Consider the following 25,552-nt stretch of genomic DNA (forward strand, 5'->3'; position numbering starts at 1 on the left):
ATGTTCTTTGTGTGATTGTCAAATTTTTGTTATTTACTTCCGCTAATCTATTTCAAAATCATTTCTATATATTTAGTTAATCCCAACAAACTAATATCAGAGCTTCGGCGAAATTTGATGTAGAGAAATTCAATGGTCAAAACAGTTTCAACTTATAGCGCATCAAGATGATGACCTTGTTACGACAACAAGGGTTTGCAAAAATCTTGGAGAAGAAGGTGTCAGATGAACCTTCTACATCAACAAAGCAAGAGGAAGAGAAAATGCATAGAGTTTTGCACGAAGTGGCTGACGAAGAGACCGTTGTGGGTCTTTGGATGGAATTGGACAACTTGTATTTGATGAAGTCATTCACCAACAATTTGTATATGAAGCAACAGTTGTACACTCTCTTGATAAAGGAAGGTACTCCTATGTTTGATCATCTATATGAATTTAACAAAATCATTATGGATCTAAAGAACATTCATTATATTAAACTTAACGAGCAAAATCAATCTTTAACTTTATTGTGTTCGTTGCCTATGTCATTCAATAACTTTGTGAACTCGATATTATATGGTAGAGATATTATCTCATTGGCGGATGTAAAATTTGTTTTGAATTCTAATGAGTTAAGAATAAAATTGGGTGTATAAGGCACGGATAATCAACTCGATAGCTTATTTGTGAAATGTTCCTCAAGTTGTAGATCTGATGGAAGAGGTTCAGGTCAGGGTGGAAGTAATGCTAGTGGTACCTCTAGATTTAACAGGAAAAATGTTAAATGTTACTATCGTCACAAATTTGGTTATTACAAGAATGAGTGTCCAAGATTGATAAACAATGAAGAGGTACAAGTTCTTCTAATGTTGTTAGTGTTGTTGAGAATGCTAACAACTCTATTGTTATCCTAAAAGCTAGTAGCTCTAGTGGTTGTTTTAGTGACAAGTGGGTCATGGACTCAGCTTGTACGTTCCATATGTGTCCCATGAGAGATTGGTTCCCTACCTATGAATCTAACAACGGTGATTTCATTTTGGTTGGAAATGATATGACTTATGAAATTGTTGCGATTAGTTCAATCAAGATTAAGATATATAATGGAACCGTTAGAACTTTGTCTAATATTCAACATATTCTATATTTGAAGAAAAATCTTATATCTTTAGACAGTCTTGACTCATTTGGTTATTAGTATATATCTTAAAGTGGAGTCATTTGATTCTATAAGGGTTCTTCGGTTGTAATGAAAGGAAATGAAATTGATGGTCTTTGTTTTCTATATGGTGAGACAGTGATTGGTGTAGCTACATGGTTATTTCAGACGTCCCAAATTCAAGTATTACTCATTTATGGCACATGTGATTGAGCCATATGGGTGAACGAGTATGGTCATTTCTAAGTAGGCAACTTTTTACTTTTGTGTAATCAGAAGACATGGAAGTTTATTTTTTATTTTTTGTATTACTATTGTATCTTTGTGAAGCAGTGCGGAATCAAGTTTATTTTAGTTCATTTATTCTAATCTTTGGGGTACATCTTTTGCAAGGTGGTGCCTTGTTCTTACTCATGTTATTTGGTGACCATTTTGAGAAAAGCCTGGACTTGTTTTTCTAAAGCATATAGTGATATATTTGATGAGTTCAAACACTTAAGAATGCTTTGAGAATCTGACACGCAAGAAGGTAGAGCGATTTCAGATACTATATAGTTAGGTCCACTCCACAAAAATGGGATAGATGAACGGAATGAATCATATTTTTGTGTGAGAGCTCATAGTATGCTTTTGGAATACCAGGCTTGTCTAAAAATTGGGTGAAGTAGTCAACACAACTTGCTATTAAGTAACTTTTCTCCTTCCACAGCTTTTGAGTTGTTGTTTCTATAGGAGATGAGAGCATGGTTATAGTAAGAATGTGGAGTTGCCAAGATAGCTTTACAAAAAGAGTGCAGGTAGCAATCTAGATCACGCTATTGAAAAGGAGCATGATTCTAATTTTGGCATTGGTACACAGTGAGAACAAGTCTACTTTGGCAGAAAATGTTGGTTATTAGCCTTCCATGTGCATGTATTCATAAGTCATTGTTAAAGTAAGTAGTCTGTATAGTGGTCTATTGCGTTTGTGTGAAGAGGTTGAGTCTTTTCATTTGGACTAAATTTGTGATTTGGTCAAATTGTTTATAGAGGTGCAAACTTTTGGGTGGAAATAGGTTTGCAAGAGGTAGGTATTGTGCATCTCGTTTGTGATTTGCGGAGGAGTTTATTTTTATTTTTTATTTTATCTTTGGCGAGCATCTTTGATGTCTTTGTTGTCAAATAGTAAAATTCAATTTGGTGGAATTCATTTTATTTAGACTTGACGAAATTTAAGTCAAGGTAGATATTTGTTAGAATGGTGACTTGATTTCTTGTTGAAAATGTCGTTTCAAAGACTTGGCTTGAACTTAATTCGAGCAAATTTCAGATAGATTGTTTGCTTGATATCCGCTTGAAAATCCACTTGAGCAAATGTTTAGAAAACCTAGTTCTCACTCCATTTTATATTTAAACATATATTTTTGTAAAGTGAGAGCTGCGACCCGTAAATTGAGACCTTGGGAGATTCTTGAGAGCTCATTGTGTGTATTGAGATTTTAGGGTTGAGAACTTTTGTGATTGTTCTCTTGTACTCAATTTTTATGATAGTAATTTTTTTGAGATTGACTCGGCCAGTAGATGTAGGCTTTTGTTTAAGTCGAACCACTTAAATTTTGATGTTCTTGATGTGATTATTGAATTTTTATTATTTGCTTTTATTTATCTATTTCAAAAGTTAATCCCAACAATAGTAGTACTAGCAACTAGCGGATGATATGTATAAAACAAATGCCTCAAGGATCACACGGTTTCTCCAATACTTTTTCAACATAAAAATGGACTAATAATATATTTGTATTAATTTAATTAGACATGTTGCCAACTATAGAACCAGATTACCCATTTTATATTTTGCCAGTTGCCACGATGTCTGATCCTCATAATATGGGCAATTGGAAATTTAGAAATGTCATGTTCATGTCACTTAAACGTGACCAAGTGTGTATGACAGCTATTTAATTATTTCCTAGCTAGCTAGATGGTTTATAATAATAGTAATAATAATAAAAACAGCCAAATTGAGTTTCAATCTCTTCCCTATGGGAAACCATGCAGTGCTCACGACTCCATATATATAATATAGTTTATAATATATAATAACCAATTAAGTTGTGTTTCCACATTTTAAATCATAACGACAATCCTCGCAATGATCCTTCTAAAAACAACATGATGGGCACTAGTTCAGCACTTTTTAGGTGACAAGCAATATTAATGACATTATGACATGACAGGCTATATCCTTTTCTGCTTATCAAAATTGAATTTAATTAAAAGAAATTATATTTATAATTTTTACGTATTTTTTACGAAAAAAATAAATAAATTTAGAATTTAAAAGAAAAAGATATTTTTTTAATGATGGCTTTATTTTTTTAAAAAAAATTACGTGATTATTATATATTTTAAAATTGTATATAACATTATTCTTAAATAAATTATCGTTAATAATATATAAATTTTTTACCGTATGAATTATATAATCCAAAATTGACATACCCAATGCATAGCAATGAAATACTTACTAATAAGGGGGTTAAATACGTAATTTACATACGTAAAAAAAATCATTTTATACGATATTTTGCAAAAATAAAAAAACTGAAGGCCGGCTCCGTTAAGGTAACGAGTGTGCATGCCAGTTCACATGCACAAAAGTGTGAAGGTCTGTGCCCTAGCTAGCTGGCTACTTTCACTCAAATGCCTTGATTCACAAATGTAATGATTGTAGGCTGTAGCACTTGCACTTGGTACATGAATCATATAAGAAAATTGTAATGAACTTTGCTTAACTTATACGGATGACATATGTTCTAAAATATAATGTATACCACTCATGTGTTAATTTGTGACAAAGAAAACAAGTTTGGTGATTGCACATCTTGTTATCTGTCTTGTGTGCTACGTACTATATAGATGAGTAATGTTACATAAAGTTTTAAGATATGCAAGTCATGTATATTCTTTTAAAAAAAATAGGGTTCACTATTAAAAAAATAAAAAATATTTTAGTCACAAAAAGATTACATAAAAATAATCTTATAAATTGATGTGATTTAATATTATTCATCAGATTGTAAAATTATTTTTATTATAAAGCAGATTTAACGGATCAGATAGAACTACATTATTTTGTGATATTGTTTTTGTATGATTTATTTGTAGATAAAGTAGTACTCTTAAAAAATAATTTTTTTTACGTAAGTATCATATTTATTTATTTTTTTAAAAAAATTATATAAAATTTATATATTTTAATATTGTAAATATTACTTTTCTATATGTGTTAAGAGATCATTGGCTAGCTAGCTAGGATGATGAGCCTCATTGAATAGTACTAATACTTATTCCCATGTGATCTATATATGCATGATTCTTGGATTTCCTTTTTGTGCCAAAAGTTAAATCTCTCTCTCTCTCTCTCTCTCTCTCACGTGTCTGACACACACACACTATATCTAAGGAACAAAAATAGTAAATAGAAGGTGGTCAAGGTTTTAGGTAGGTTCGTTGGTAGCTAACAAATTAAAATTAAAGGGACAACGCCAAAATTGTCAAAACTTGGTCTCAATCATACATCACATGATCAATGATCCAAAAATGATTCATGATTACCTCCATTAGCGGGTTGGGGTTGTTTTCCACTCAACTTTTGTCAGCTTAGAAATATATATATATAATTCATGGGAGATTTGTTGTTAGTTTCTAAATAGGAAAAATATAATTGTAAGTATAATTATGTACTAATTTATATATTAATGTAATGTGATTGTTTAAAAAGTAAATTTTATTAAAAATAATATTAATTTAAATTTTAAATATAAATAAATCAATATTAATATACAGATTAATACGTGACTGTACTTGTATGTGACAAAATTCTTCTAAATTCTTACATCAATCGGACCCACATCCCCGCGGCCGGCCCAACTTCTTGTACTTGCCGGCCCATCACCCAATGCCCATAAAGCGAAGAGAAATAATATATAGGTTAAAAAAAAAAAAAAAAAAAACAATGAAGATTATAATAATAATGAATGGACTTAAATCCCATAAATCCCCTTTGCTCTTCGCACAAGAGTAGCCAGCTGGCAGCTACAATTTCAGGATAATAATTTTGTGGGCCCAATAGAGGATTTCGCACCTAACTTAATCAGTTTCTCAACATTATTATTATTATTATTATTATTTTTATAGGTATTTTGGATATTCGAGAATAAAGTCACTCTCGCCTAATTTTAAAGGTGTATAAGCTTTTAAAAAGAAAATAATTTTCAAATATTTTTTTAAATCTCTGAAATCGTATTTTTTTAAAATATAAATTTATTAAAAAATACTTCTTTAATTATTAAATAAAAAAATGCACACACAAAATCAATGAGTTTTTTTAATAAAAATATTATTTTCTTATCTTAAACACATATTAGCAAATTCAAAGCGAAATTCTAGTACAATTTTATTTTAAAAATTTTTAAAAATTTTTAAAATATCTTTCGTAAAATAATATTTTTTTTCTTTTAATAAAAAGCTTACATATGCTATTCTTACTTAAAAACTGTAAATAAAATTTTTCAAAAAAAAAAAATAATATAACTTTTCATCTAAAACATAACATTTATCAATCGCACTAGTGAATTATTTGAAATAAACTTTTATATTAACAGTTAAATAGACGTCACATCAACCTTTAATTATCCTATTTCCTTTTCTACTTGTTTTTGAAGGATCAGTTGCTGCGTATCGGTGCCAGTTTAAAATTTCTTATTGTTGAAGCCCTGGCCGTCACTCATTCACTCTTTTTTAGTAAAAACTCAAGAGCTCTGATCTGATTTTTGCGGCCTTTTCGTCCTCATTCTCTATCTCATTTTTCTCGTTTCTTCGTTTACACACATTGTTTATCAATATAATTCTTTTTGTTAAGTTTTATTTTACTTTCTTCCAAATAAAAAAAGACAGATTTACAACTCTTGAACAAATCTCAAGAGACAAGCACAATATAAGTAAACTCTCAAGCTATAAATTATTTAAAGGAAAGTGACAATTTTGCAAACATGCGGTATACCGCGAGAGGTTCGCACAAGCCGCCCACATTTGCGCGTGAAGATTTTGAAATTGGTCTAAACTGTAATCTGTCATTTTTTATATCTATTTTAATGCTTTCATTTTTTGTTTCTTTATTGTTAATAAAAAAAAAAAAAAAAGAGTTCATCTCTTGAATTTTAGTTTTTAGAAGTTGAGTTCTCTCCTTTTTGAATAGTGATGTTGAGTTTTTTTTTTAATATTTATCTGTAGAAATTATTAGTAATAGTAAAAATCAGATCAACCACAAAATAAAATTTGAAATTATATATTAATAAAATTCTAAATATATTATTTTAATTTATAATATCATTTTTAATTTAAAAATATTTCAAAATATATCCGCTCTTTATCAAAATAAATGATAACAGTTTCTTTAAAAAAAAAAAAAAAAGTTGCTGCGTATTATATTAATTTTTGTTCTTTTGTCTTTTTTCTCTAGTTCCTCATCCCTTCTTCGCTTTCCCTTCTACGCTTCTACGTGTCTCTATTAGTGCTTTAGAATATCCAACCTTGTTTTTTTCCAAACCCTATTTGCAAAAAACAAAAATAAAAATGATATCTTTTCTCAGCTTCTCTAATTTGGGCTTGAACAGAATGGAAAATTTCAAGCTTTTTTAAGCACCAAAAGGGACTTTCATCATTCATGGCCATGATAGATGCGATGTTTGGGTGACAATATCTTGTGCCTGACTCTTCTTTCTTCCAATTAAATCTGAAATCGAATTAAATCTGAAACCCACATAGTTGAAGAGAACCCAAAATTTCCATCCTCTCCCTGTCCAATTTCAACCTCTCAGGCTCCTAAAATAGACCATTTCATGGTTTCGATCTCGTGGGGTTTGCTTCTTTGACAAGGTCCTCTCGAAGCCAGCACCTCTCTCTCTCTCTTTCTCTGTTTTCATCTTTTTCCCCCCTTTCTTGATCTATCACTAAAACCCAACAAATGTATGGAACACAAAGTAAGAGAGACATTGCCTTTGAACTCCAATCTCAAATTCCAATCTTGAGGCCCAGCATCCATGCCAGGAGGGCACACCTAGTTGTAAAGTTCCAAGATCTCTATGGTTTCACAGTAGAGGGGAATGTGGATGATGTCAATGTGTTGAATGAGTTGAGAGAGAAGGTGAGGCAGCAGGGCAGAATATGGTGGGCATTGGAGGCCAGCAAAGGAGCCAATTGGTACTTGCTGCCTTCCATCTCCGAAGGCCAATCCCTCAAGGCTTCACTTAAGTTATCAGCTTTGGCAAACGCCGTAACTCTAAAGAGGCTCATCAGGAAGGGAATTCCGCCGGTACTCCGGCCCAAGGTGTGGTTTTCTCTTTCTGGGGCGGCTAAGAAGAAATCCACGGTGCCGGAGAGCTATTACAATGACTTGACCAAGGCGGTCGAGGGGAAGGTCACCCCGGCGACGAGGCAGATTGATCATGTGAGTAAATTGGGCTTTTGTTCATCGCAATTGATCATTGTGGCAAGTGGTAGGATTGGTATATTGGATTTTCTGAATGATGACTGTAGATTGCAGATTTAATGCATATATCGGAATCCCATCTTGTGTGGTCATGTTCTTTTTAGAGGACAAGTAGTTTGCAGTCGATCTAGTACTATATACGTAGATGCAGAATCATCACTTTTAGTTTGAGGCTATTTGGCGATCTTAGAGAATAGTTGGGAAGTCTTACTTTGTTGCATTTTGTTGAAACAAATGTATTGCAAGATTTTCCTTCATCTTCTGCTGTAATGTTGGTACATACATCTCCTGCCATAAAATCTCTTGTTAGGTCATTTGATTGTATGAATCACCAAACTGCGAAGGTATAGTTGCTGCATTCGGCAATTTTTGACTGTTATGATAATAATTTTGGTGTCATTTGTCTTATTCGAGCCAAGATCATGAAATAATGCTCTAGCAGAACTAATTGGGGTATTTGATGGTTACAAGTTAGGGATTTTTAAAAAGATTTTGGTTATTTGAAAACTTTATTTTGTGCCAGCAAGATTTGGAAGCCTTATCTCTAGGAGACACATCTTTTTCAAGGATGGTGTAAGATGGTGTGTGGATGAGAATTTGTTTCTATATAGGTGCAAAATTTATGTAAGGTTTCTTTAAGGTTATAGCTATTATTATTACTACTATTGGGAATGGTATTCTTGCCTGCTCTTAAATTTAAGTGCTTTTGGAGCCATTGTTGTGTTTTGATAGTTGGTTTTGGACTTTTGGCCTTTCCTTTCTTTCTTTATTTATTTCTTCTGAGTGAACTTTGTTCTGACCTTATTTCTTTCTATCTAATCTAGAAGCAATTACTTCCTGCCCATAATCTCAACTCATTGACTTTGAGGAGCACCATCAAGACTAAAAAGTTTTGAATGCCTAGAATGTCGTGATTTTGAAGCATTTTGATGTTTCTCATCGATCAGCCTTTTAGTGGTGTTTGAGTACCATGACTGAGGAATTGAGATCGTCAACTGTAAATTTCTATACATCCAAAGTTCTTTTTTCACTTGTCCCAAAAAAAAAAAAAAAAAAAAAAAATCTATACATCCGAAGTTTTTTTCTGTGCTTAATTTTTCTCATGTTGGCATTTATATTCAAGGTTGACGCATTTGAGTTTCCCTCAATACAAATGTAAAAGCATACTTTCCAAGGTTTTATGCTATGTTTATATTTCCACTTAAAATCTTTTGCTCTTTGTACTTTATATACATGCAGGACCTACCACGAACTTTCCCTGGTCACCCATGGTTGGACACTCCAGAGGGTCATGCTGCTCTCCGCCGTGTTCTTGTAGGATATTCTTTCCGTGATTCTGATGTTGGTTATTGTCAGGTGGGCTTGCTCTCTCCTAGACCTACCTGTGCAGAAACATCTTTGTGTCAGTCTTGAATTTGTGTATGTTTAACGATATGATGTATCACACACTTATCATTGAGTGTTGGGTCAAACATGATTTTTTTTTTTTTTGATAAATAAAATTGGGTATAAGATCCACCATAGGTGGGGTCAAACATGATATCTCACAAACTAATGTCATTCTAAGGTAACCTCCATGTTATGGAGTTTCAACTTTTGAATAAACTTGTTCCTTAATCATTGCATCTACAACATACATGTTTATCGAGTAAATTTAGCCTCTGAAAAAACAAAGTATGTCAGTATAGATATCAACTTTGATTATTTGCACGTCCCTTCTAGCTCTTCCCCCATAACTGTACCTTTAATAAGTACTATTCCAATTTGGTGTATTTGGAATGAGAGGAATGGGTGCTATTTTGAGAATAGAGAATGATCGGTGGACGGGGATTAGAGCTTTCTTTTTTCATACTTTGCTGGTTTGGGCTTCGGTTATTATATTGGATGGGAATAGTCTTAATGACTTTTGTAATGTTTTTCAGGGTAAACTCTACCAAGGGGCTTCTCATGTATACTCTCTTTGTACTTGGGCTTTGCCTATTTCTATGAATAAAACTTCTTGATTACCTATAAAATTTTTTTTTTCCAGGGTTAGCTTGTAATTAGGTGTCTCTCTATGTACACTTCCTGTATATTTGGGCTATGTCTAATTATGTTTATTAATAAATTTCTTACTTATAAAAAAAAAAAATGTACCATTTCAATTTGTTCAACCACAATTGCCCACCTTTTTTTAATCAGACTCTACACATCCATTTATGAATGAGGTATATTACGCAATGAACCGATTCTGACAATTGTATCCATCTTGCTGCATTGCTTCTTAATCATGACCTCATATTACCAACCCTTGCTTTTACTGGACAGCATGATTGCTTTCGTCTGACCGTATTATGAATATGTAATAATCACAATATACCTCGTGCAACCATCTTACTTTCCTCTAATTGCTTTGGCTAGTATTTGAATGTCTTGTATAGATAACTGAGATCTGGAGCATCAAAACTGTTTCTCTTAGGTGTGCACTAGTAATCAACTTTGACACAAAAACTAATTTAAGTCCTTTAAGATAATCTCATATCTTTGATATCTGCTCAAGAAAAATTCTACATTGTATTTAATATTTTGTGTTATTTTTGGTTCAGGGCTTAAATTATGTTGCAGCATTACTATTGCTTGTAATGAAAACAGAAGAAGATGCATTTTGGATGTTGGCTGTCCTTTTGGAAAATGTGTTAGTTCATGATTGCTATACAAACAACTTATCAGGATGCCATGTTGAACAAAGAGTTTTCAAAGATCTACTTGCTAAAATGTGCCCAAGGTACTTTGCTTTTGATAACTTAGCTGATATGTCCTTTATTTTTTTGTCAATACCTTCTAAAATTGGAAAAATAACATTTCAGGATAGCCGCTCATTTGGAAGCTTTGGATTTTGACGTCTCACTTGTTGCAACAGAGTGGTTTCTATGCCTCTTTTCTAAGAGCTTGCCTTCAGAGGTTAGAAAATGTTCTCTCTCTCTCTCTCACGAGCACACAAACTAATATATGCCATGGTACAAAAAAAAAGTTAATACAGTTTAGCTTGTTTCTATAACTAACTATTAAGAATTCTTCCACTGGGTTCCTTTTCCAGACAACTCTGCGGGTGTGGGATGTCCTGTTTTATGAGGGGGCAAAGGTACTATTCCATGTGGCAATGGCAATCTTTAAGGTACTGCTGCTTTGACTTTTACACACTTTGCGTTGCCTATTTAAGCTTTCTGTGTTACTTACTGTTGGTTCTTACCGTTATAACTCAAACATCAGACATCACCATGAATTAGGTTGTTAAAGTTATGATTTGCTAATGCAGATGAGAGAGGAGGAGTTGCTTCTAACCTGTCATGTTGGTGATGTGATTAACATATTGCAGAGAACCACTCATCACCTCTTTGATCCTGAGGAATTACTTACGGTAAAACAATTTTTTTAACTACTTCCTCTTTTGAGTTTTTATATGTTTTGTAATTTGCCATGGAGAGATATGGAGGGGGAAACATGAAAGTGCATGCAAGTGGGGAATCCTTTCAGCTTGTTCTTGCATAGCAGTTGTAGGCACTGGTCAACAAATTGGAATGAACCCTCTTTTCTTTTTTGGGTAAGTTGGAACAAAATTCTAAACTAAATTAGGGAGTAAAGCAAAACAGAATGAAGACTGATAAATCAATGATTTGGCATCACTTACAAAATTCAGTGAACTTACTAAAGATGGAATGTGCACACATTTGGTGAACTTAATTCGGTGAACACAGTGAAAGAAGCTTTAAACACTTTTCTTTGGTGTGCCCACACCTGCTTTGCATGTTGCCCTAAATCAAATTAGCTATGTTGCTCTGTGGTATGAATCACTTATTTCTCTGTATCTTTTGACTCATCAATTTGAAGATTTTATCAAATTTGCTAAACAAATCCTAGTAAACTCTTTTTAATTTGACCTTGCAGGTGGCGTTTGATAAGATTGGTTCTATGACAACCAATACAATATCTAAGCAAAGGAAAAAGCAAGAACCAGCAGTCATGGCAGAGCTTGATCAAAGATTAAGACGGCTAAACTCCATCAAATTGGATGATAAATAAGGAGTGCTGTTTATCAGAGTGTAATGTGTGAGTCATACTGGTAGGGGCTTGTTGCCCCTCTAGGGAAGGAATGAAATTATGCCCTTCTTTTTCCATTCCTCTCAAGGGAAGGATCAAGCATAGAGAGTGGCGGTTGATTTTCAATGTTGTATGTGACAAATGTAAATTTCATACTGATAAATTATATACAGTTAATGACATCAAAATTCAGGGCATTGTTTAATCTTCTCTGCCCTGTAAGTTATGCCTTGCTGTATTATCTGTGCTTGTAGTTGTTACTTGAATTAAACTTAATTTTTTCCCAAAAAGTTATTTGATTGTCCTTAATTTGTCAAGAGGCAGTTCGGATAGCCCATGTCCGAAATCTCTTGACCGTGGTGGCATTCCTTTTGATTTCATCCTAAGATTAGTCTGATGAGGCAGACGGCTGAAAGACACAACCAACACATTAATTGCAGCTGGTGCTTGCTACAGGCAACAGGCAAGAACTTTCAAATTGTTGAAACAACTCATGTTACCTAGTTTCTTTCTACATCAAGTGTGAAGAATTTTGAAATCTCGTCGAGTGTGTAAATTTATCACCACAAGCAGAAAGGAAAGCAGAAAACAACTTGGAAAGATGGTTGGTTAGTACACTCTTCTTTAGCAAGTAGCAACACCTTCTTTTCTTGACAAGTTTAATTAATAGATAATGCATGCTTTAACCAGATAAATAAAATATCCATGTAATTCTTAAAAAAATTTGTTACATTTTTGGGAAGAAAATAATAAAATAAAATAAAAACGAAGAGTTTATAAGAATAAAAACTCTATATATAGATATTTTTACGTATTTTTTATACACTTCATTAATATGATGGATTATTTTACTTTTATTTTAATATAAAATAACCATTTTAATCAATCTGATCGATAGAGTGTAGAAAAAATATATAAAAATAAATGAACTTAGCATATCTTAAAGAATTCTTTACAAACAAATGTTGAGGTTATTTTCTTCACCAAAAGAAGAAATGTTTGAAAGGAGTAGCAAGCAGACCACCACAATGCCACATGGATCATTGGATATTACTCTCCGAAGTCCTAATAAAACCCAAAACCCCTTCAGTCGCCACAATCTCTCCCACACCTGACACCTCCTTTCTGTACCGCTTCCTCCTGGACCGTCAGCATGCCCACTAAACCCTGCTAAACCTCCTTCACAAAGCCAAAAAACTTCACATTTTCCATGGCTTCCCCGACCCCCGACTCCTCCCTAACCTTCACCGATAACGACCTGGAAGGCATCGACCTCGACCCCTCCGACTTCGGCTCCTCCATACCCCTCAAGAAAGTCCCCAACGGCGACGTATTCGAGGCCTCTAGAGCCGGCGACATCGACCGCCTCAAGTACCTCCTCGAGTTGGGCATCAACGTCAACGCGCGCGACCAATGGGACTCCGTGGCTCTTTACTATGCTTGCCTGGCGGGCCACCTCGACGCCGCCAGGATGTTGCTGGAGAGCGGGGCGATATGCTCCGAGCACACTTTTGACGGGGACAGGTGTCACTACGCAGCCCTTAATTTGAAGGTAAGGAAGCTGTTGAAGGCCTTCGAGGCGAGGCCGCCGCCGCTGGGGCCTTTGCAGGCCTCGATGAGAGAGATTTTCATGGGTTGTGGTGAGAATAGAGCTTACTTGGAGCAGGCAAATAACCAGTTTCAGATCTCAGGTACATTGAGCAGTTTGTTAGTGAAAGTGCTAAATTTCTTCAATCGGTAATGTGGATTTTGGTGAGTAAAGGATTGGGGATTATCGGTTTTGGGTTTCAATTTCAGGTACATTATTGTTTGCAAGTACAGGTATCTGAAACATTATGTTTAGGAGTGTAGGGATGACGGCTTCGTTTCCGTTTTGGCTACAAATCTTGGGTGGTTGGTTTTCATTGTGCCCCTATGTTAAGAGTCGTATTTGCTATTAACAATATTTCATAAAAGCTAAAATGTCACATTTCCTGGATTTGGGGTGTGAATTCATATGGACGTGTGTGGATGATCAGTTAGATGCTATGTCTGGGTGCAAATTCTGGGTTGTTGATATTTTTGTGTAATTATGCGGTTATTTCTTACAGTTCTCTGAGTAGTGGTAGTTGGTAAGTTAGGTTGAATGTTGGCTGAGTAGATGGGAATGAAAAGTGTGAAGGATGAAGATGAAGTATGTTATCTTGTATGCTTTCTATGTTAATTTGAAAAGACCTTGTGTGTTTTTTGCTGCTAGGGTGAATGTAGATAAATGTGGGAAATTAATTTAGTTGGGCGTTAATTGCTTGTCTTCGGTATGTTGGTTTTCGATGAGTACATGGAAAACTTAAAAAGTTAGAATGAATAAGAAAAAATTGCTTGTCTGATTTGTTGATCGTTTGGTTTAAAATTGGGTCTTGGGAAAAAAGCCTCTATTCTATATGTGAGTGCCTATTATCTTATATAGTGTTACATATTTTTCTTACTTGAAGATTATACATTTTAATCTGACACTCAAAATGTGTTATGATTGGCTAGCTTTGTCATCCACTGGGGGATCCAATTCCTACCATTTCCCTCCAGATGTGGTATTTTTTGTGCAAGGTAGACCCATTGAAGCTCACAGAGTTATCTTAAGTGCTCGGTCATCATATTTTAAGGGGAAGTTTGAAACTGATTGGAAAGACCGCAAGGAAGTGAGATTTGCAAGGGAAAAGTTGTCTTATACTGCTCTTTACAGTCTTATTCACTTCTTTTATTCTGACAGACTAGAGATTGTAGTAGATGACATGGAGGATCTTGTGAGAATATGCAAAGTATGCAAATGTGAATCCTTACAAAGGATTCTTGAGAAAGAACTTATTCACCAGAAATATGCGGAATACAAGGCACTGAGGGACATAGATGATTCTCAGAAACGCTTCATATTACAAGGTATATCCCTTCCTGAAGAAGATCGTCTTCCTGCTTCCTTGCATCGAATCCTTCAAATTGCCCTTGCCAACTCCACCCGGGAACAAAACCAAGACAATAGTGTTGAAGAAATGTCATCTTATGCTAGTGCAATGCAGATCAGTGATTTCGTAGATGATCTTGCAGATGTTAGTGTACAAGTTGATAAAAAGATATTTCGTTGCCATCAAGTGGTTTTGGCATCAAGATCAGAATATTTTAGAGCAAGATTATCTCGTATGAAGGGCTTTCATGAAGGAAAGTTCTCATTACCTGTTGATACCCTTCCGTGTCTTGAAGAACATGATCTGAGCATGGAAGCATTTGAGAAAATGATAGAGTATATGTAAGTTTATTCTGATTACTGCAGAACACTGAGATTTGATCAGAATAATAGAAGATAATATGCGGGAAGGATGTCGCTACAATAACCAAGACCTCTTGCCTAGTTATTTCCTGGCACTTCTTGTCCATTTATTTGTTGCATTTATTATTTAATCAATGACTTGATTTACTGAAAAACTGCACGATTAGCCATTTATTATGATTGAGACCATATAACATGATTGCGTGGTGGTTATTATTTATCAGCACCGTACTTAATTTCATATAACTTATTTAGATTTCTTTGGCTGATTCAGGTATACTGATGGTTTGAAGGATATAGACCCAGATCAGGTACAATTGTATCAATCAGCACTGCTTGTAGCAAAAATATTTTCTTCTGGTGGTTCTAACGTTCCTTTTAACTGAGCAGGCTGAGGAAATGTTTGATGCTGCTTCTAGATATTTGTTATTTCCGCTTAAGCGTGCTGTAGCTGATGTGCTGTTGCCACACCTGGAAATGGTCTCGCCTGCAGAGTTGTGCCAGTGGTTGATATTATCGGACATGTACATCTCTTGTTATCAATTTATTTCTTTCCTCTTCCTAAGATATCTTGGTCAGTATCTACTACAGTAATGGTGAACTGATGATTTCTTAGATTTATATTGGGGGCATGAAAGGAAGTATACTAACAACTGTTCTGGCATTTACTTCTATTTTGGGCATCCAAAGGTTCAGCTCTTGATCTGAAGTTCTAGGATACTCTTCTAATTATGACACTGTTAAAAAGTAGTTTTTCAGCATCCACAGTGGATTTGTTTGTAGCTTCTTTTGAGGATCCTTATTAGGATATCCGTACTTAGGACTGTGTCAGCTTAAAATCTCTCTCATCTGTTCTTAATGTTTGAGAATTTAATTAATAAAAAAAAATGTTTGAGAATTTACTCCAAAGTTTTTTGGTGATTCAACTGTGTATAATCTGGAGTAAGACTGTAAGGTCATAATAAGGAAGCCAGATAATAACCCTTGTGAATTATCGCTTAAAATCAGTCTCTACCTTATAAGCCCTGACCCCAATTATGGTTATAAAAATATTCGAGTGTTATGTTGCTCATGTAGGTACGGTGTTGTGAAGATACGGGAGTACTGTCTAGACACTATAGCATGTAATTTCGAGACATTTGCCGATACACGGGAATTTCGAGCAATGCTGTTGACGCTCCCACCACCTTCAGGAGATTCCTCACTCCGCACCACTGTTCCAAGTGCTCCAGGAGCAATAATCAATGCAGATCAAGCAAATCTCCTTGATGATTTACGAGAGAAGTGGCTTGAAGCTGAAGCTGCTGAGCTTGATAAGAGAGATGAGAGTGCATTACTCTTTGACAAGCGCCTTGAGATGCTTATGCTTGTTGCTGAACAAGAAAAGTCTGATGGGGCTCCTGCTGATGATTTTCATGATGGTCCTTGATCACCTTTATTCCCCCCTGCCGCTTCCCCCATGCCAAGGGCAAGAAGACAACTTGTAAATTTATAGATTTTTCCTTGAAGTATAAAAGAAAAAATAAAACATTTTTTGTTGTAGTGTCACAACCCCTCTAACTACAACTAGGACAATAAATGAAAATGCCTCGAAGTGCTTTGGTGGGTTTTTTGTTGCTTTAGTTACTCGAGCATCCACGAACTTCTTACCGTGATTGACTAGTCTCTTGAGGTCTAATGGACTGAATGACATAGATCATTGAGTTCTTTCTTATGTCTCTGTATCTGTTTTTGCTTTAGATGGGCACAACTTGTCGCATTTATCTTCCTGTTTTGATTTGTAATGATGCTAATTTACGGTCATTTTCTGGTAATGAAATGACACGGTTATCACATTGATCGCCACCACTCTACATTGTAAAATAGTTGTAAATGAGTTGGACGTTTATTATTTACTTAACAGGAAAACAAAGTCATCAAAAAGATCCATTTCAATGTTGTTGATTGGAGTTGCTCAATGTCTTTATCAGTTATCATGGCATACTTACTTTACAGTACAATTGAGTTCAAGACTTATTTTAAACCTCTTGCTTGCACGTTGCAAGCTTCTTTCATGAATGGGCTTGTTGAAGAAGTTCGCTCAAGTCCACACTAGGGAAAGCCATTGTCAATGTGTCATGCTTGATAGCTTTTTATTCGTGTCCGGGCGAGTCAAGTTACAATTAAAAATGCCCATGTCAATGCAGTTAAAGTCCGGATTTCATACGATTTATATCCTTTGGTATTCCAAATCCTGTTACAAACGCGTGAGCATTAGTGAAATCACTGAAATGCAATACAACTAATATCAAGAAGGGTGAACAAATAAAGCATCTAAGCCCCACTTATATTATTCCCCTTAATGAAGATCGAGTCAAAAGAATATAAACCAAAGACAGAAACCTTTAGTTAAACAAAGAAGATTTACAGGACCCCTTTTTTCTTCTGTGGTTTACAAGCAAATAAATAGATTGAGGGCTCTGTCATACATGACGAGCGACAATATTGCTAACTACAACCAATTACATCCTTTCCCATTCTCTAGTAAAAACAAAAAATAAAGAATCGAAGAAGAAAAAATTATGTTGAGTTGTATTTCCGGTTATTCCCAATCAGGACTGTCCTTTCCCTCAACCTTACCAGAGGATTCCTCATTTTCAACCAATTGGGCGGGAGTGGTATCAGCAGTATCTGAAGCAGCATCGTTGACTGCCAAATTCGAGACCTCAGAAGCCAAAGCCGTTTCCCTATCACCATCCATTGAAGCTGCAGAGGATGCATCAGGAGTATTACTCTCTTCAGAAGGGTTAGATTCTGACTCCTCTGCAGGTTGCTGTAGGCTCCAATACATGATGCTTGCTGTCAAAATAAGGATCATCTTCTGGTTTACCTGTCGTATTGAGACAATTGCAATAAAAATTAGTAATTAGTTAAAGAGTCATGTATTCTTACATTTGAAAATCTTAATCGCAGTGTTGATGAACCCAGTTCACAAAGCCAAAAAAAAGTGAACTCTATAACATCAGTCAGGGATTCTTCACTGTTCCTTCAAAAGTGATAATTATAAGGCTTAATTTGGACCATCAATTAAGAAACATCAGCATCGTAAAATCGTGTCTTTTTATCATACAACAAACTTATACATTCAGTAAACCTGGAGAGGTGCAAAATCATAAGAAAGGGACAAATTTCAAAGAGTTGAATGAGTAACATGCTCAATCAAAATCTCCACATAAGGGACTACCAAAATAGAAGGTTCTGATACTCCATATCTGGATACTGGCACCGTTTCTTTTAAACATTTAGATGCATACAATTTAGTGACACAGACTCAAAATTGCACAGGAAATAAAGTGACGTTTCATCACACCATAGTGTCAAATGTGAGGAGAAATATGCACGTCCAATTTTACAAATATAACCTTACCTCTATAATATCCTCAGGTAACAAGAAAATGGAACACCCCAGCTTTCGTGCAACACTTATTATATATGTTGCATTCAACTTCTTATCTTCCTCTGCAATAATGAAAAACAATCAAGTGAGAAATTTTTTTCCTACCGTTTTAAGCATATCCATTATAGTCACGCTCTGTAGCATGCCGAAAAGGAGCAAGCTTGGGCAAAATTTTCATTTTATCCCACACCAGAAGTATAAGAAAGTGGACATACCAGTTTCTCCCTTTGTAACAACACTCCAATTGACCACCCTTGGCTCTACAGCACTAAGAAGTTCAAGGAAGAAAATCCCATTTGAAAGGTTTTTTTCCTAAAACAAAAAAGTCAATTTAGACAAATAAACTATCAATCAAGGTTAGGATCTGATTGTGAAACAAGGCCGACATTTACTGTATTACCTTGAAGCTCTCCATTTGGGAGGTTCTGCCTGCTTTCTTCACTTTGTTGTTTGCCCATTTTAGAATGTCAGCATCTGTTATCTCTTTTCCCTCTTTACCTTGGGAATGTGATCTCAAGTTTTTTAGGAGTTGGAGCATAGTGAACCTCATGAGTTGCCATAGAAATGCTGCAATTGGGACAGAACACCAGGTATTAAGCATTTTCTGACAGTGAAGAGAAATCTCTGCTGATCATGCTTTCATAATATTTTTAATAAGTAATCCAACTTCCATAAATAGACAGTTTTATTGAAGAGGAAAGCTCTGAACTTCATATAAACTGATACTGAAGCTATTAAAACAAAAAAGATGCCCTGCAATTAGCAAATAAATTTTTTCAGTAAGAAACCAGCCACACCCAGTGGGATTCAAACTCACAAGTATCCAATCAGCTGCAACAAGTCAAATGGAAAAGGCTCAATTCTGTGTTGTCAGACCTTGTAGCTTGATGGCCCTGGCCGGTTTTGTGCACCATTTCTATGCTTATAATTGAGCCAGGTGGATGGGTGTAAATTTTCTCACGATGGAAAAAGTTAACTAGCTTTTGTGCATCTGTTCTACTTATCAAAATAAAATACCCGATCCATAGGTACATGTGTTCCAATCAAATATTTGGGTTCATGTAGTCCAAACAAGGAACAGAATTGACTATCGACAAAGCCTGGCAACTATGAAATATAATTGGTGAGAACTATACACTTAGGTGCCATATGTTCAAATACCCACTCCACCCACTTCTTATGATTCAGTTTTCACTTTTCATATCAGAGAAAATGTAAACAAAATCAACCATCTGGCCTTCTGGTTCTCTTGGGTTGGCTAAAAGAATAGCTGGAGGCAAAAGCCATAGACCGAAGTTAGTTCCTATCATTCAGACTGTAATATTACCGAACTAGTGTGACTTTACAACAGATATCAACAACTCAACTTGCAACAGATGAGTAACGCATCAGACAACAATCATGGATGAATTGAATGGATCAGTAAAAATGAGCAAGATAACAGAGTTTTAGGGGTAATGCTTAAAGACTTACCTAGTATGAGTTTTTTATTTCCTTGCACAATATCGTTCCCAGCTACATTCACAAGGGAGAACCTTAATTGCTTCCCAATCCCTATAACTTGGTTGCAATTCTCAACTTTTCTAAATGGCATCTTTATAGGAGGCTTTGATGCCTGCTTCCAGTTAACTGATTCTGGTGAAACTTTGTCAAGAACTTCTAAAAGAATCCATCTGCAAGCATAAGACATTTAACGTCACTCAAGATCATATGGGCTCCACATCACCGAGGAGGAAAACAAAATCTCACCCATTTCTGACATCTTCAAAGACATTATTGACATAGGAAGCAATTCCAAGACTGTTAATCCATAATCGGAAGCATCTCTCCTCCCGAGAAGTTTCTGCATCATCGGTCATCATCACAGCAAAGGACATCTTTTTGCTGTCGACTGTCAAGCCATTCCTGCAGCGAAAGTTGCATACCATTAGCCTAGATTTCAAGAATCATAAAGCTAGGGTTCGCACAAGCAAGAAAAATAACAAAAATTTGCTATTGCTGTACCAACATAAATTACAATGAAAATAATTTATATAATGAAAGGCGCCATTTAAAAATTACAGTGAAATTTGAGGGATGAAAAATACAAGAACCAGCGTGAATGAAGAAGTGAACAGCCTAGGTTGAATTTACTAGGTTTCACATGCTTGTGAACTTTAGAATCAATTGACCATTAGTAGTTCTACAAACATGGAGACTTGGTAGATTACCATTTTTATATCCATTCTTAAGATCTGGTCGTGAGATTAATGAAAAATAGTAGACTCGGCATGATCATAATAGTGGATCTTAAACAACAAATTGAAAGGATAAAAAGGATAGTTTGAGGGAGTAAAGTGTTAACTTTGGTAGTTTGGTGGTCATACTGTAGAATGAGTGGTAGTTTGAGAAGGAAAAGTGTAATTTTTCCCTATTTCCAAAAGGGTACATAAAGGATCTTAAAAACCTAAGTATGTTATGCAGAAGTAGGAAAAGTTCGGCCCTGCTGCAGATCCTTATAGAAACCAGATGATAAATCACCAAAATGTGGTGATACAGACAGATCTACTCACAATAACTAGGAAGGTTAAAACAATGAATTGGCTAGATCATGTAAATCGAATAGAAAAGGTGATAAAATCATAATCAATTTACATAAGTGAAACAAATCACCAAATGTCCAGAAAACTTAAACTGGGGTGAATAGGTGAATTTAATAATTAAAATTATATTCTAAAACTCATTCTCGTGAGCAAAACTACCCCTTAATAGGTGGTCCAAACATGTGGAATATTTAAATCAACTAGGTATAAAGTGTGTATTCAACTCAAGACCATTGCTCAGACACCAAATTAAATACTAAATCAGCAAGGTGAAATATCTGTCACCTAAAAACGGAAAGGAAAAAAAGCTATGGTTTAAGGCTAATTTTTGTCCTCTTTTTTTTTTCTTTTTTTTTTTCTTTTTTTTTGTGGGGGGGGGGGGGGGGGGGGGTTGGTGTTTGCAAACTTGAAGAAGAAAATAGTAAAGACATTCTTCCTCACCTGTGCTGGAATATTTGTGCAACAAATGCAAGATTCAGATTTGGTGAACCCTCGACAATGTCCTTAGGAGTGAGGTATCTTTTGCAATCCAATTTCTCAGCATGTGCAAGAACCATGTCTGCTCTTTTTTTAGGATCCTTTGTATCCAAGGCAGCGGGGCCTGAGTGTTCGGGTGCAAGAGCATTAAGCAGGTAAGCATATGCCTCTCCATCCTGAAATGCACAACATTAAGACAGCATCAAAGACATAGCAAAATTCGTCAGAAGCATCATCTAAACATTTCTACATTGAAATGTTACAACATTATCGTTTTCTATATTGGTAAATATGTGCCCCAAATTCTAATTGTAGTGTGACTCAAACATGATGCATGATAAAAAATAAAACAAAAAAGCTTGTCCATAAGCTAACAGCATACTACTTCACAGGAAGCGGACAGGTTATTGGGAATGTAATGATAAAACCACATTTTCCACTAGTCTCCATTTTTCTCGAAGAGTTCTTTTCTTCACCAGAAAATCAATGCAATTGGCCCAAGGCAGTAAATCTATTCATTATGTGCGTGTGCGAATGCACGTGGGAGCGGGTGGGTATGTGTGGATAATAGCACTTTATTGAAATAGCTGATATGGCATAGCCTGAGCATACAGAAAATATACATGAATGGAAAAAGCCGGACTACCAAACTCTTATCACCATACCGTACCAACTTAAAATTGCATTTTTTGCCACTAGTTAAATTATAAAGCTTTTAGTCTCATGAGCTGGTGAGTTTTCCCCTACCTTGACGTCAGAAGAGAAGTTTGTAACTTGTTTCTCATATCCAGCTTTCTTCAAATGAAAATTCATCCATTTCAGTAAAACCTTTTCAGGCGGTAAACTCAAAAGCTCCTCCACATCCTGCAGATTAATTCGATTTCATTAGCAAAATAATGTCAATAATGTTCCAGTGTATATAGCAAAATGAAAAACAAAATATCAAAACCTAGATCGCATTAGAAGGAAGGTTACCTTGCTGTCATCCACCAATTCCACAAGTTGGGGAGTTTTCTTCAGATTGAGATCAGCTAATAGTTGAATCTGAAGTGGCCACCATATGAAAAGACAGCACAATAAATGGTGTAAACATTAATAAACGAACTCTTATAGTGTCCAAATCCTAAGAGCTCATATTCAATGCATAAAAGAAAGGGGTTTCGTACCTTGATTATTTGAGAAATCAGGCCAAGTAACAGATGTGGCTACAAATCAACAGACAGAAGAAAATAAGGAAAAGGAAATCTTGAGCAAGTTTAAAACCGCATAGTAAAATATAGTAAGAAGATTCCGATTTGTAGCTGGTAGTATAGTTTAACTTACTCTTGCTTCAGCTAAATCCTGTGTGCCAATATTAACGACTGTGCAGCCAATAGCCTTTGCAGAATTGAGGCCAAGTGTATGATTCTCATTCTTCTCCCATGGATTGAGGACCTTTTTAGTGTTAATAGCTCGCTCATCTATGGTGCCAGGAACAGCTAAATTTATAAGCTTACTACAAGAAGCAATTGAAAGCATCAATACACAGGAGCACCTTCAACAAACATGAAATCTCAATCAAGGGTAAACAGTTCAAGATAACAAAGTGGCCAGGCAAATCTACCAGAGAAGAACTCCACCCTTTGCAAGATCAAACAAAGCATTTGTAGATGGATCTATTGGAAGATACTTCTTCAAAAATGGATCATCTGCCAGGTAGCTGTTAATGTGGGAAACATAAGAAGCCTTCTCTGATTCGTTAATTGAGTGATGGACAGTCGTTGTAGTGGCTTTGAGGAATGATGAGGAATTCTTGGAACCCCCGGATTTTGCTGTAGCTCGGGATTGCAAATCTAAATATGCCTGCCAATCAAAAGATTCCACAACTTGATCACTCGAATTGTAGTTATTATATGTGCACCCAAAGAGATAAATATGAAAATAAAAGTAAAAGAGGCTATGAAAATCCAGCAACGCCTACGCATTCGCCACTAATTGAGTTTATCAAGTTTAGTGTAACCATAATTCATTTGCCAAATATCAATAGCATTGTAAGCACCAAGAATAAATGAAAAAGAAGCACACAACAACCATATAACAACGGCTCACCCGAAGGAAGGATTCAAAATCAAGTTCTCCATTCATGTCCTTATATGACTCCCCCAAAATGGCCTTAATCTCATCCTCGGTAAACATTTCAGTGAAAGCCTTCAATTTCACAAAAACGGGTGGCAAATCTCCCACTGTGACGCGACCAGACTGAGTCCTTACAGAAACATACTAAAGCCAAACAATCCAATCAAATGTCCCCACAACTATGTTAATTAATCATAAAATACTAACAAAATGTGGGATAAAGAGAATATACGATTATACAAAACGCACATATTTGAGAACAAAGAAGTGCTTACTTTGGACTTGAGGGTGCGAAGCTCGACTTGGGTGAATTGGCTCTGTAGCCATGAATCAGAAACAAGGACACCCACAAAACCAGACATCTTGACGGTTGTTTGCTTGAACTTCCCAACACAAGGAGGAATACTGGACGGCCAAAAGATACATAGTGGCATATAATAGATTACATCAGGATTCCAATAAGGAAGCAAGAAACTCTATAATTGAGGAACAATAACACGAAAACACAGATCCATATATGTTAAAATGAACAAAACCCAATTGAGAAACCATACTACACATCTAAGTGGACGTCCATGCATATCTAATTACGCGGCTCTTGATTGATCCAACAGTGGAATCTAACAAGGGGCGTACAAGAACCAATAATCTCGACTCAAAATGAAGCAAAATCAAACCAAACAAAAATGATAATAATACCCATGTAGCAAAATGAAGATTTGAACCTTGTGAACCAACCAATACGATGAAAAAGAATCGAGATTGAAAAGAAAAAATGAAAACCCACGTAGCAAAATTGAATATTAGCGTGAGAAACAAGGAGGAAATACCTTCTTCAAGAAAAAAGTGCTAAATTGAAAGCTTCATCATTCTTTTTGCGCAGGTTTGGCAGTTGAAGAGAGAGAGAGAGAGAGAGCGCATTTTTATTTTCAGAGTTGATGCTTTTGAGGTTTGGCTGTAGGAGAGAAAACCGTGTTGCCTATAGGACCCGCGAAGACCAAGGAGAAGGCAAATGCCCCTAATGCAAGCAGAGAGAGACAAACGCAAAGGTGGTGGTGCTTTTATTTATGGACCAAAATCTTCATTCGGCTTTTCTTGCCTTACCCTGTTCTGAATACTACATTACTTCCCCATTAAACAATCTTTATTCAATCAATCTGAAAACTATAAATGCTATGCTTAGGACAAAAAAACTTTAAATGCTCACTTTGTTTTTTTTTTTTTTTTTAATTTATTTCCTGAGAGATGTCTATGCTAGAGGCCCAAACAATTCATTCTCTTTTTTTATTTTATTTTATTTTAATTTGAAAAAACAAATCATCAATTGTATGCAAATGTCGGGAGAGCGAATTTTGTGCACCATTTAAGAACGTGAGGATTTTGTGGTTTGGATTGAAAGTTTATCTCAATCCATCTCATTTTATCTCAGTTTATTATTATAATTTTTACAAATTTTTATATTAAATATAATAAATAATTTAATTTTTTTAAATTATAAAATAATAATAATATTAAAAAAATAATATTTTAACAATATTTTATTTAACTTTCAATTTTTATCTTGATTAATTTCATTTTAACTCACTGTCTAAACCTAACTACATCACAGTGACTGTGAGCAGATCAAGTTTTCCTCGAGAAGAAAAAGAGTGGCTCCCTTTTTTTGTTGTAGCACGCAAATATGGTTACAAAGAAGATTTATTCTATTCCAAATCAAATTATACGACATGAAAATTAAAATGTAAGGGTGCATGTAATTGTGTTTTCTTGATCAACTAACTGCTAAAGAAGAGTGGCCACCACAAAGTCAATTGTTTTGGTTTGTCTAGACTCTCCAAAAGGGAGTATACGTTGGAGAGCTGTTCAAGAGATTTCATTAGTTAGATTTACGTTCTTC

The 25,552-nt window shown here is 35.2% G+C and overlaps 3 protein-coding genes across 4 annotated transcripts; 2 read left to right on the top strand and 1 right to left on the bottom strand.

Annotated features, from left to right (window-relative positions):
* The first annotated feature begins 6,722 nt into the window (after positions 1-6,722).
* Positions 6,723-11,973, top strand: LOC122306119 (growth hormone-regulated TBC protein 1-like). The gene is made up of 7 exons (XM_043118524.1): positions 6,723-7,628; positions 8,910-9,026; positions 10,256-10,434; positions 10,517-10,610; positions 10,747-10,824; positions 10,966-11,067; positions 11,595-11,973. Exons 1-7 carry the CDS (start codon positions 7,146-7,148, stop codon positions 11,727-11,729), a joined length of 1,188 nt encoding a protein of 395 aa, XP_042974458.1. The 5' UTR covers positions 6,723-7,145; the 3' UTR covers positions 11,730-11,973.
* A 770-nt stretch (positions 11,974-12,743) lies between these two features.
* LOC122306121 (BTB/POZ domain-containing protein At2g04740) lies at positions 12,744-16,759 on the top strand. Of its 2 annotated transcripts, XM_043118526.1 has the most exons (5): positions 12,748-13,438; positions 14,265-15,024; positions 15,320-15,356; positions 15,436-15,569; positions 16,123-16,759. In XM_043118526.1, exons 1-5 carry the CDS (start codon positions 12,958-12,960, stop codon positions 16,472-16,474), a joined length of 1,764 nt encoding a protein of 587 aa, XP_042974460.1. In that variant the 5' UTR covers positions 12,748-12,957; the 3' UTR covers positions 16,475-16,759. The 2 variants fall into 2 exon arrangements, 1 of the variants encoding a protein (XP_042974460.1); XR_006241448.1 differs by lacking the exon at positions 16,123-16,759 and having other exon boundaries at positions 12,744-13,438; positions 14,265-15,126; positions 15,436-15,542.
* A 583-nt stretch (positions 16,760-17,342) lies between these two features.
* Positions 17,343-24,772, bottom strand: LOC122306120 (fimbrin-5). The gene is made up of 15 exons (XM_043118525.1): positions 24,486-24,772; positions 23,931-24,060; positions 23,629-23,799; positions 23,144-23,382; positions 22,864-23,035; positions 22,707-22,745; positions 22,516-22,584; positions 22,288-22,404; positions 21,505-21,716; positions 20,231-20,386; positions 19,955-20,154; positions 18,882-19,048; positions 18,697-18,793; positions 18,452-18,543; positions 17,343-17,914 (listed from the first exon to the last, which is right to left on the bottom strand). Exons 2-15 carry the CDS (start codon positions 24,015-24,017, stop codon positions 17,627-17,629), a joined length of 2,106 nt encoding a protein of 701 aa, XP_042974459.1. The 5' UTR covers positions 24,018-24,060; positions 24,486-24,772; the 3' UTR covers positions 17,343-17,626.
* Between the last annotated feature and the right edge of the window lie 780 nt (positions 24,773-25,552).

Source organism: Carya illinoinensis, chromosome 4 (assembly GCF_018687715.1).
Source record: "Carya illinoinensis cultivar Pawnee chromosome 4, C.illinoinensisPawnee_v1, whole genome shotgun sequence".
NCBI classification, from domain to species: Eukaryota; Viridiplantae; Streptophyta; class Magnoliopsida; order Fagales; family Juglandaceae; genus Carya; species Carya illinoinensis.

What these genes read in the sequence shown, in the direction of transcription:
- LOC122306119 (XM_043118524.1), top strand. Translation starts at nt 7,146, where the DNA reads ATGTATGGAACACAAAGTAAGAGAGACATTGCCTTTGAACTCCAATCT. An exon ending in CTGATGTTGGTTATTGTCAG is followed by an intron (nt 9,027 to 10,255) that starts GTGGGCTTGCTC and finishes TTTTTGGTTCAG; the next exon opens with GGCTTAAATTATGTTGCAGC. An exon ending in CTTGCTAAAATGTGCCCAAG is followed by an intron (nt 10,435 to 10,516) that starts GTACTTTGCTTT and finishes ATAACATTTCAG; the next exon opens with GATAGCCGCTCATTTGGAAG.
- LOC122306121 (XM_043118526.1), top strand. Translation starts at nt 12,958, where the DNA reads ATGGCTTCCCCGACCCCCGACTCCTCCCTAACCTTCACCGATAACGAC. An exon ending in GAGAAAATGATAGAGTATAT is followed by an intron (nt 15,025 to 15,319) that starts GTAAGTTTATTC and finishes TGGCTGATTCAG; the next exon opens with GTATACTGATGGTTTGAAGG. An exon ending in TGGTTGATATTATCGGACAT is followed by an intron (nt 15,570 to 16,122) that starts GTACATCTCTTG and finishes TTGCTCATGTAG; the next exon opens with GTACGGTGTTGTGAAGATAC.
- LOC122306120 (XM_043118525.1), bottom strand. Translation starts at nt 24,017, where the DNA reads ATGTCTGGTTTTGTGGGTGTCCTTGTTTCTGATTCATGGCTACAGAGC. An exon ending in TGATTTCTCAAATAATCAAG is followed by an intron (nt 22,585 to 22,706) that starts GTACGAAACCCC and finishes TGGCCACTTCAG; the next exon opens with ATTCAACTATTAGCTGATCT. An exon ending in GCACAAATATTCCAGCACAG is followed by an intron (nt 20,387 to 21,504) that starts GTGAGGAAGAAT and finishes CTTTCGCTGCAG; the next exon opens with GAATGGCTTGACAGTCGACA.